The sequence below is a fragment of the Panulirus ornatus genome, chromosome 48, assembly GCF_036320965.1.
Source record: "Panulirus ornatus isolate Po-2019 chromosome 48, ASM3632096v1, whole genome shotgun sequence".
Taxonomy (NCBI): Eukaryota; Metazoa; Arthropoda; class Malacostraca; order Decapoda; family Palinuridae; genus Panulirus; species Panulirus ornatus.
In genome coordinates, this window is record NC_092271.1 from 12,542,249 (window position 1) to 12,554,749 (window position 12,501).

At 41.2% G+C, this 12,501-nt stretch overlaps 1 protein-coding gene across 1 annotated transcript in view; it reads right to left on the reverse strand.

The window, feature by feature from the left end:
- The window catches only part of Cnep1r2 (CTD nuclear envelope phosphatase 1 regulatory subunit 2), a 47,966-nt gene extending 39,721 nt beyond the window's left edge, over positions 1–8,245 (reverse strand). The window contains exons 1-2 of the mRNA XM_071690577.1: positions 8,018–8,245; positions 3,011–3,055 (exon numbers count right to left, since the gene is read on the reverse strand). Coding sequence (XP_071546678.1) covers positions 3,011–3,055; positions 8,018–8,120 — 148 coding nt within the window. The 5' untranslated portion in view covers positions 8,121–8,245. The remainder of the gene's footprint in view (positions 1–3,010; positions 3,056–8,017) is intronic.
- Between the last annotated feature and the right edge of the window lie 4,256 nt (positions 8,246–12,501).

A 12,501-nucleotide genomic window follows, 5' to 3' on the forward strand; every position in this document is an offset into this window, starting at 1 on the left:
TGGATGTTAATGTGCTGAGAGGTGCAACTGGAGGGATGTCTGATCATTATCTTGTGGAGGCTAAGGTGAAGATTTGTATGGGTTTTCAGAAAAGAAGAGTGAATGTTGGGGTGAAGAGGGTGGTGAGAGTAAGTGAGCTTGGGAAGGAGACTTGTGTGAGGAAGTACCATGAGAGACTGAGTACAGAATGGAAAAAGGTGAGAACAATGGAAGTAAGGGGAGTGGGGGAGGAATGGGATGTATTTAGGGAATCAGTGATGGATTGCGCAAAAGATGCTTGTGGCATGAGAAGAGTGGGAGGTGGGTTGATTAGAAAGGGTAGTGAGTGGTGGGATGAAGAAGTAAGAGTATTAGTGAAAGAGAAGAGAGAGGCATTTGGACGATTTTTGCAGGGAAAAAATGCAATTGAGTGGGAGACGTATAAAAGAAAGAGACAGGAGGTCAAGAGAAAGGTGCAAGAGGTGAAAAAAAGGGCAAATGAGAGTTGGGGTGAGAGAGTATCATTAAATTTTAGGGAGAATAAAAAGATGTTCTGGAAGGAGGTAAATAAAGTGCATAAGACAAGGGAGCAAATGGGAACTTCAGTGAAGGGCGCAAATGGGGAGGTGATAACAAGTAGTGGTGATGTGAGAAGGAGATGGAGTGAGTATTTTGAAGGTTTGTTGAATGTGTTTGATGATAGAGTGGCAGATATAGGGTGTTTTGGTCGAGGTGGTGTGCAAAGTGAGAGGGTTAGGGAAAATGATTTGGTAAACAGAGAAGAGGTAGTAAAAGATTTGCGGATGATGAAAGCCGGCAAGGTAGCAGGTTTGGATGATATTGCAGTGGAATTTATTAAAAAAAGGGGGTGACTGTATTGTTGACTGGTTGGTAAGGTTATTTAATGTATGTATGACTCATGGTGAGGTGCCTGAGGATTGGCAGAATGCGTGCATAGTGCCATTGTACAAAGGCAAAGGGGATAAGAGTGAGTGCTCAAATTACAGAGGTATAAGTTTGTTGAGTATTCCTGGCAAATTATATGGGAGGGTATTGATTGAGAGGGTGAAGGCATGTACAGAGCATCAGATTGGGGAAGAGCAGTGTGGTTTCAGAAGTGGTAGAGGATGTGTGGATCAGGTGTTTGCTTTGAAGAATGTATGTGAGAAATACTTCGAAAAGCAAATGGATTTGTATGTAGCATTTATGGATCTGGAGAAGGCATAGGATAGAGCTGATAGAGATGCTCTGTGGAAGGTATTAAGAATATATGGTGTGGGAGGCAAGTTGTTAGAAGCAGTGAAAAGTTTTTATCGAGGATGTAAGGCATGTGTACGTGTAGGAAGAGAGGAAAGTGATTGGTTCTCAGTGAATGTAGGTTTGCGGCAGGGGTGTGTGATATCTCCATGGTTGTTTAATTTGTTTATGGATGGGGTTGTTAGGGAGGTGAATGCAAGAGTTTTGGAAAGAGGGGCAAGTATGAAGTCTGTTGGGGATGAGAGAGCTTGGGAAGTGAGTCAGTTGTTGTTCGCTGATGATACAGCGCTGGTGGCTGATTCATGTGAGAAACTGCAGAAGCTGGTGACTGAGTTTGGTAAAGTGTGTGAAAGAAGAAAGTTAAGAGTAAATGTGAATAAGAGCAAGGTTATTAGGTACAGTAGGGTTGAGGGTCAAGTCAATTGGGAGGTGAGTTTGAATGGAGAAAAACTGGAGGAAGTGAAGTGTTTTAGATATCTGGGAGTGGATCTGGCAGTGGATGGAACCATGGAAGCGGAAGTGGATCATAGGGTGGGGGAGGGGGCGAAAATTCTGGGAGCCTTGAAGAATGTGTGGAAGTCGAGAACATTATCTCGGAAAGCAAAAATGGGTATGTTTGAAGGAATAGTGGTTCCAACAATGTTGTATGGTTGTGAGGCGTGGAATATGGATAGAGTTGTGCGCAGGAGGATGGATGTGCTGGAAATGAGATGTTTGAGGACAATGTGTGGTGTGAGGTGGTTTGATCGAGTAAGTAACGTAAGGGTAAGAGAGATGTGTGGAAATAAAAAGAGCGTGGTTGAGAGAGCAGAAGAGGGTGTTTTGAAATGGTTTGGTCACATGGAGAGAATGAGTGAGGAAAGATTGACCAAGAGGATATACGTGTCAGAGGTGGAGGGAACGAGGAGAAGAGGGAGACCAAATTGGAGGTGGAAAGATGGAGTGAAAAAGATTTTGTGTGATCGGGGCCTGAACATGCAGGAGGGTGAAAGGAGGGCAAGGAATAGAGTGAATTGGAGCGATGTGGTATACCGGGGTTGACGTGCTGTCAGTGGATTGAATCAAGGCATGTGAAGCGTCTGGGGTAAATCATGGAAAGCTGTGTAGGTATATTTGCGTGTGTGGACGTATGTATATACATGTGTATGGGGGTGGGCTGGGCCATTTCTTTCGTCTGTTTCCTTGCGCTACCTCGCAAACGCGGGAGACAGCGACAAAGCAAAAAAAAGAAAAAAAAAAAATATATACATAAAGACTCTACATATGTGCACATGTACATAATTGATAGTCTGCCCCTATTCATTCCCGTCGCCACCCTGCCACACATGAAATGACAAACCCCTCCCACGCATGCGTGCGAGGTAGCGCTAAGAAAAGACAACAAAGGCCACATTCGTTTACACTCAATCTCTAGCTGTCATGTATTTTGTAGCACAGAAATAGTGATTAATTATAAATATATATATTTGGTGATAACCATGAGGAAAATGAAACACAGTAAAGATGAGACAGAGCTAAGACGCCATTGGTAAACAAGTGTTTCCAGTTGTTGGTGTTCGGGTCTTTTTTAATGGCCATGTATTTTCTCTCAAGGCAAAGCCAGATGATTTAAGAATCATTAATTCATATGCCCCACCACAGTGAACAGCTAAAAATCACAGACGAATAAGCACCTGCTGCATGGAATGGGTTGAATAAAACTCTAAAACCAAATAAAAAATTCAGACACCAAGCTTTCCATGTAAACATATTAAAGAATGCAAAAGCTAGATACCTTCACATGCTGTCTGCTCAAGAGACATGTCTGCAAGAGTCTTTCCTGAAAAAGAAGAAAAAAGAATTATTCACAACCAAAAATATGGACTGGATACATTAAGCCATTATTAAGACAATTTTGTATATATACACTTCATGATGGTTTTTAATCACACCCTGCAACTCATCTAAAGCCTCCTAAAATACCATAAACTTGACAAAATGGTAGGAAATACTATTTGTATCTTTTCATCTTCTCATCCAAAATACTGCTTTCAAACAATTCATCCTCATTTTCCAGTACTAAGAGAAAGGCTTTTAAATAGCATGTTTTCAACAGAGAGGAAGAACATTAAAGTTTAGGCTGTTCATCCTGAATACTGGGAAGAGCTTCCTTCTTTAAACACCTTATCCTATCCTGGGCATACCCAGGATTTGGTGCAGGGGATGGAGGATATTAAAAACTCACCAAGATAATGATGAAAAGCTCAGAACAAGAGTAGTGTGTAACAACACATTGTATCTTGCAAGATCTTAGGGCTTCTTGAGTTACCTGCATGTTAAACCACTAATATTAGTAAAATTCTTACATAACTGAACACATCTTAAGTTTATCATGAGATTGCATCCATTTCAGAATAAAAAATACAATCATGATAACTGATACATTAAACAGATGAGGGGAGGTTTGTTGTATGAAACAAATCAATATTCTTTTACAGATAAGGAAATATTTTCCAGTTTTACTCATCTGTCAATGTCTTAGGGAGGTGGTGGAAATGACAAGGTTGTTTCATTAGTCTATAGTATGAAAGCACCTTAAAATTTCCCTACATTAATTTTTAATGTTACGAGATATACTAATGACATTAATGTCTTCCTCCTGCCACTTGGCAAAGAATGTTTGCTACAAGCAGTTCCATTTGTTGGAACCGGTTTGTGCAGGAACAAACATGCAAAGCACCCAAACTTCCTAGCAAATAAATGTAAACATGAGACAGAAATAATCATAATTCAAACAAAAAAAAAAAAAATGATGTAAATTTCAGCTGCTAAAGGAGAATTTGGCAAGGTTGCCATTGATATTTCTTATTTTGCTTTGTCGCTGTCTCCTGCGTTAGCAAGGTAGCGCAAGGAAACAGATGAAAGAATGGCCCAACCCGCCCACATACACATGTATATACATACATGTCCACACACGCAAATATACATACCTATACATCTCAATGTACACATATATATACACACACAGATATATACATATATACACATGTACATAATTCATTTTGTCTGCCTTCATTTGTTCCCATCGCCACCCCGCCACACATGGAATAACAACCCCCTCCCCCCTCATGTGTGCGAGGTAGCGCTAGGAAAAGACACCAAAGGCCCCATTTGTTCACACTCAGTCTCTAGCTGTCATGTAATAATGCACCGAAACCACAGCTCCCTTTCCACATCCAGGCCCCACACAACTTTCCATGGTTTACCCCAGACGCTTCACATGCCCTGGTTCAATCCATTGACAGCATGTCGACCCCGGTATACCACATCGTTCCAATTCACTCTATTCCTCGCACACCTTTCACCTTCCTGCATGTTCAGGCCCCGATCACTCAAAATCTTTTTCACTCCATCTTTCCACCTCCAATTTGGTCTCCCACTTCTCCTCGTTCCCTCCACCTCTGACAAATATATCCTCTTGGTCAATCTTTCCTCACTCATTCTCTCCATGTGCCCAAACCATTTCAAAACACCCTCTTCTGCTCTCTCAACCACGCTCTTTTTATTTCCACACATCTCTCTTACCCTTACGTTACTTACTCGATCAAACCACCTCACACCACACATTGTCCTCAAACATCTCATTTCCAGCACATCCACCCTCCTGTGCACAACTCTATCCATAGCCCACGCCTTGCAACCATACAACATTGTTGGAACCACTATTCCTTCAAACATACCCATTTTTGCTTTCCGAGATAATGTTCTCGACTTACAAACATTCTTCAAGGCTCCCAGGATTTTCGCCCCCTTCCCCACCCTATGATTCACTTCCGCTTCCATGGTTCCATCCGCTGCCAGATCCACTCCCAGATATCTAAAACACTTTACTTCCTCTAGTTTTTCTCCATTCAAACTTACCTCCCAATTGACTTGACCCTCAACCCTACTGTACCTAATAACCTTGCTCTTATTCACATTTACTCTTAACTTTCTTCTTTCACACACTTTACCAAACTCAGTCACCAGCTTCTGCAGTTTCTTACATGAATCAGCCACCAGCGCTGTATCATCAGCGAACAACAACTGACTCACTTCCCAAGCTCTCTCATCCACAACAGACTTCATACTTGCCCCTCTTTCCAAAACTCTTGCATTCACCTCCCTAACAACCCCATCCATAAACAAATTAAACAACCATGGAAACATCACACACCCCTGCCGCAAACCTACATTCACTGAGAACCAATCACTTTCCTCTCTTCCTACACGTACACATGCCTTACATCCTCGATAAAAACTTTTCACTGCTTCTAACAACTTGCCTCCCACACCATATATTCTTAATACCTTCCACAGAGCATCTCTATCAACTCTATCATATGCCTTCTCCAGATCCATAAATGCTACATACAAATCCATTTGTTTTTCTAAGTATTTTTCACATACATTCTTCAAAGCAAACACCTGATTCACACATCCTCTACCACTTCTGAAACCACACTGCTCTTCCCCAATCTGATGCTCTGTACATGCCTTCACCCTCTCAATCAATACCCTCCCATATAATTTACCAGGAATACTCAACAAACTTATACCTCTGTAATTTGAGCACTCACTCTTATGCCCTTTGCCTTTGTACAATGGCACTATGCAAGCATTCCGCCAATCCTCAGGCACCTCACCATGAATCATACATACATTAAATAACCTTACCAACCAGTCAACAATACAGTCACCCCCTTTTTCAATACATTCCACTGCAATACCATCCAAACCTGCTGCCTTGCCGGCTTTCATCTTCCGTAACGCTTTTACTACCTCTTCTCTATTTACCAAATCATTTTCCCTAACCCTCTCACTTTGCACACCACCTCGACCAAAACACCCTATATCTGCCACTCTATCATCACACACATTCAACAAACCTTCAAAATACTCACTCCATCTCCTTCTCACATCACCACTACTTGTTTTCACCTCCCCATTAGCCCCCTTCACTGAAGTTCCCATTTGCTCCCTTGTCTTACGCACTTTATTTACCTCCTTCCAGAACATCTTTTTATTCTCTCTAAAATCTAATGATACTCTCTCACCCCAACTCTCATTTGCCCTCTTTTTCACTTCTTGCACCTTTCTCTTGACCTCCTGCCTCTTTCTTTTATACCTCTCCCACTCATTTGCATTTTTTCCCTGCAAAATCGTCCAAATGCCTCTCTCTTCTCTTTCACTAATAATCTTACTTCTTCATCCCACCACTCACTACCTTTTCTAATCAACTTTCAACTTTCTAAAAGGGGAAACAGATTGATATTTCTAAACAGCAAAATTCACTGAAACCCAAGAGATTATATTAAAATGGTTACATCAGGTTACACTGTTTAGTGCTTACTGCTATACTGCAGGCAGTATAGCATCATTTCCAGGATAAAGACTGTGAAACTATTATAAAAGACACAGAAAAACAAAAAATTGCAAATATAAACATGTATTTCATTATACGCTTTAAAGAATGTGTGGCGGGGTGGCAATGGGAATGAACAAAGGCAGCAAGTATGAATTATGTACATGTGTATATATGTGTATGTCTGTGTATGTATATATGTATACGTTGAAATGTATAGGTAGGTATATGTGCGTGTGTGGACGTGTATGTATATACAGGTGTATGTGGGTGGGTTGGGCCATTCTTTCATCTGTTTCCTTGCACTACTTCGCTAACGCAAGACAGCGACAATGTATAATAAATAAATAAATATGTCTGTATATGTATATGTATGAATAATTGTATATGAATATGTATGGGTGTGTATATATATATATATATGAGTGGATGGGCCACTTTGTCTGTTTCCTGGCGCTAACTTGCTGATGCGGGAAACGGTGATCAAGTATCATGAAAATAATTCATAATTCAACTGCAGTCACAAGTGTATTTTACCTGCTATACTGCAATCCTCTTTGCATGGATTTAAATGCATTTTATTGTTAAAACAGACCCAGTTCCCATAAGTTCTGTTATATGCACAAGGGTTTCACCCTGTCCCCACATTTTTCCCTGCCACTTAGGATCCTCAGTACTATCATTTATTATCAGTGGAAGAACATCATCATAACACATTATCAACATACTGATTAAATCACTTACAGGAAGTGTTAAGAGTCTAATGACATGCTTTGTTTTTCCACTGCCATGAGTTACTTTTGTGGTACTCTTTACTATATTTACACTTTTTTTCCTTCTACTCAAAGCATTATATTACAAACAATAAATTCAAAAATAATTCTCTGAATGGAGTACATCCAGGTGAATATTCCTCCTCACAATGTTGTTATACAAGTCAGTCTGTAAAGAAAGCAATCCAAGCCAATGCTCAACCTACCTAATCTCACAGTCATTAAGACTACATTAAAGTGAACATTAACCTAAATTCCTCCCTTTATATACTAATCTGAAAAGAGATCTAGAAAATAAGAAATGTTATGTCTGGGTAAATACTAGCTTTGTCTGCTATTACCTATAAAACTGTGAGACAAGGGTGATAATGAGGGTCACGTTAGGGTGAACATTAGCCTAGATTGATACTTTTCGACACAGGCCTATATGGCGTTTTGGTGTGGTTGAAGATTAGGTCAGAGCAAGCATTGGCATAAAATGCTCCCTTTTCACACTGGCCCATGTAGCGCCAGGCTGAGATTGAAGGTAAGGTTAAGGTGAGCATTGGCCAAGGTTGTTCCCTTAACACAGTGACCTGTGTGGTGACTTAATGGCGCTGAAGGTAACACTAGGATAAGCACTGACCCTGACTGTCTTCTACACAAACTTCTATTAGGCGACTGTCCTCTTGGGCTCTGGTTGCATTTGGGCGGATGAGACAGCCACTTACATCACTCCCCGAATGCATCCCTTCCCTTCGACTATAACAAAGTGAAAATATAGGTGAACACTCCGTAGATCATACCTTAATAATTAAAAACTACTAACACTTTATCGCTGACATCGCCCACCGGCCAAAGCCAGCTGGAGCACTTCGAGTCTTAGACATAAACAAACAAAATGTAAAACGCGCTGTGATTGAGCGAGTCTTGCATCCTTTACACCAATGAAAAGCCTCGGTACTGATACCAACCACCAGGACGTTCATAAAACATATAATCGCAGAGAAAAATGAAAGCAGTAAAATCTAGAAAAGGGTCGGGCCTTCATTCCATCACTACGGAAGGAGATAATGGTAAAACCATAAAAAGTAAAGGAAATGTTACATCATCTCGCCCAGAAAGAGGAAGCTAAGATTTTGTAGTCAGTCCCACACGTGTAAAATTCCCTGGATAATATATATATATATATATATATATATATATATATATATATATATATATATATATATATATCATACTTTGTCGCTGTCTCCCGCGTTAGCGAGGTAGCGCAAGTTCAAAGCTGGGAAATTTGATCGACTCTCATGAAAGCAAGCAGTTCCTCGATGGAAGTGTACTATTTATCTGATATACGTCACTTGTCAATCTCATTGTAACACACACACACGGACAATCGCCACTTTTCTGCGTTAGCGAGAGGGCGTTAAGAAAAGATGACAGCTTTAGATGGAAAAGAAATCCTGACGACCCCTTTCTCTGCTCCTTCTTTTGTAAAAGTAAAACATGAGGGGAGGGTTTCCAGCTCCAACACCCTTTCCCCCCCCCCCACTCCATATCTATATACAATTATCTTATACTTAATCGCCGTTTCCCGCGGCAGCGAGTAAGCGTTATGAAACAAAGAATGGACTTACCACTCATTTACACGTGTGAATATATACATAAACGCCGACACACACACACACACACACATATATATATATATATATATATATATATATATATATATATATATATATATATATATATATATATTTTTTTTTTTTTTTTTTTTTTTCTTTGTCGCTGTCTCCCGCGCCTGCGAGGTAGCGCAAGGAAACAGACGAAAGAAATGGCCCAACCCACCCCCATACACATGTATATACATACGTCCACACACGCAAATATACATACCTACACAGCTTTCCATGGTTTACCCCAGACGCTTCACACGACTTGATTCAATCCACTGACAGCACATCAACCCCGGTATACCACATCGCTCCAATTCACTCTATTCCTTGCCCTCCTTTCACCCTCCTGCATGTTCAGGCCCCGATCACACAAAATCTTTTTCACTCCATCTTTCCACCTCCAATTTGGTCTCCCTCTTCTCCTCGTTCCCTCCACCTCCGACACATATATCCTCTTGGTCAATCTTTCCTCACTCATTCTCTCCATGTGCCCAAACCATTTCAAAACACCCTCTTCTGCTCTCTCAACCACGCTCTTTTTATTTCCACACATCTCTCTTACCCTTACGTTACTTACTCGATCAAACCACCTCACACCACACATTGTCCTCAAACATCTCATTTCCAGCACATCCATCCTCCTGCGCACAACTCTATCCATAGCCCACGCCTCGCAACCATACAACATTGTTGGAACCACTATTCCTTCAAACATACCCATTTTTGCTTTCCGAGATAATGTTCTCGACTTCCACACATTCTTCAAGGCTCCCAGAATTTTAGCCCCCTCCCCCACCCTATGATCCACTTCCGCTTCCATGGTTCCATCCGCTGCCAGATCCACTCCCAGATATATATATATATATATATATATATATATATATATATATATATATATATATATATATATATATATGTGTGTGTGTGTGTGTGTGTGTGTGTGTGTGTGGTGTGAGGTGGTTTGATCGAGTGAGTAACGTAAGGGTAAGAGAGATGTGTGGAAATAAAAAGAGCGTGGTTGAGAGAGCAGAAGAGGGTGTTTTGAAGTGGTTTGGGCACATGGAGAGAATGAGTGAGGAAAGATTGACCAAGAGGATATATGTGTCGGAGGTGGAGGGAACGAGGAGAAGAGGGAGACCAAATTGGAGGTGGAAAGATGGAGTGAAAAAGATTTTGTGTGATCGGGGCCTGAACATGCAGGAGGGTGAAAGGAGGGCAAGGAATAGAGTGAATTGGAGCGATGTGGTATACCGGGGTTGACGTGCTGTCAGTGGATTGAATCAAGGCATGTGAAGCGTCTGGGGTAAACCATGGAAAGCTGTGTAGGTATGTATATTTGCGTGTGTGGACGTATGTATATACATGTGTATGGGGGTGGGTTGGGCCATTTCTTTCGTCTGTTTCCTTGCGCTACCTCGCAAACGCGGGAGACAGCGACAAAGTATAATAGAAAAAAAAAAAAATAAATGACTCATGGTGAGGTGCCTGAGGATTGGCGGAATGCGTGCATAGTGCCATTGTACAAAGGCAAAGGGGATAAGAGTGAGTGCTCAAATTACAGAGGTATAAGTTTGTTGAGTATTCCTGGCAAATTGTATGGGAGGGTATTGATTGAGAGGGTGAAGGCATGTACAGAGCATCAGATTGGGGAAGAGCAGTGTGGTTTCAGAAGTAGTAGAGGATGTGTGGATCAGGTGTTTGCTTTGAAGAATGTATGTGAGAAATACTTAGAAAAGCAAATGGATTTGTATGTAGCATTTATGGATCTGGAGAAGGCATATGATAGAGTTGATAGAGATGCTCTGTGGAAGGTATTAAGAATATATGGTGTGGGAGGGAAGTTGTTAGAAGCAGTGAAAAGTTTTTATCGAGGATGTAAGGCATGTGTACGTGTAGGAAGAGAGGAAAGTGATTGGTTCTCAGTGAATGTAGGTTTGCGGCAGGGGTGTGTGATGTCTCCATGGTTGTTTAATTTGTTTATGGATGGGGTTGTTAGGGAGGTGAATGCAAGAGTTTTGGAAAGAGGGGCAAGTATGAAGTCTGTTGGGGATGAGAGAGCTTGGGAAGTGAGTCAGTTGTTGTTCGCTAATGATACAGCGCTGGTGGCTGATTCATGTGAGAAACTGCAGAAGCTGGTGACTGAGTTTGGTAAAGTGTGTGAAAGAAGAAAGTTAAGAGTAAATGTGAATACGAGCAAGGTTATTAGGTACAGTAGGGTTGAGGGTCAAGTCAATTGGGAGGTGAGTTTGAATGGAGAAAAACTGGAGGAAGTGAAGTGTTTTAGATATCTGGGAGTGGATCTGGCAGCGGATGGAACCATGGAAGCGGAAGTGGATCATAGGGTGGGGGAGGGGGCTAAAATTCTGGGAGCCTTGAAGAATGTGTGGAAGTCGAGAACATTATCTCGGAAAGCAAAAATGGGTATGTTTGAAGGAATAGTGGTTCCAACAATGTTGTATGGTTGCGAGGCGTGGACTATGGATAGAGTTGTGCGCAGGAGGATGGATGTGCTGGAAATGAGATGTTTGAGGACAATGTGTGGTGTGAGGTGGTTTGATCGAGTAAGTAACGTAAGGGTAAGAGAGATGTGTGGAAATAAAAAGAGCGTGGTTGAGAGAGCAGAGGAGGGTGTTTTGAAATGGTTTGGTCACATGGAGAGAATGAGTGAGGAAAGATTGACCAAGAGGATATATGTGTCGGAGGTGGAGGGAACGAGGAGAAGAGGGAGACCAAATTGTAGGTGGAAAGATGGAGTGAAAAAGATTTTGTGTGATCGGGGCCTGAACATGCAGGAGGGTGAAAGGAGGGCAAGGAATAGAGTGAGTTGGATCGATGTGGTATACCGGGGTTGACGTGCTGTCAGTGGATTGAATCAGGGCATGTGAAGCGTCTGGGGTAAACCATGGAAAGCTGTGTAGGTATGTTTATTTGCGTGTGTGGACGTATGTATATACATGTGTATGGGGGTGGGTTGGGCCATTTCTTTCGTCTGTTTCCGTGCGCTACCTCGCAAACGCGGGAGACAGCGACAAAGCAAAATATATATATATATATATATATATATATATATATATATATATATATATTTTATCCCTGGGGATAGGGGAGAAAGAATACTTCCCACGTATTCCCTGCGTGTCGTAGAAGGCGACTAAAAGGGAAGGGAGCGGGGGGCTGGAAATCCTCCCCTCTCAATTTTTTTTTTTTTTTTTTTTTTTTTTTTTTTTTAATTTTCCAAAAGAAGGAACAGAGATGGGGGCCAGGTGAGGATATTCCCTCAATGGCCCAGTGCTCTGTTCTTAACGCTACCTCGCTAACGCGGGAAATGGCGAATAGTTTGAAAAAAAAAAAAAAAAAAAAAAAATATATATATATATATATATATATAAATATATATATATATATATATATATATGTATATATATGTATATATATGTATGTGTGTGTGTGTGTG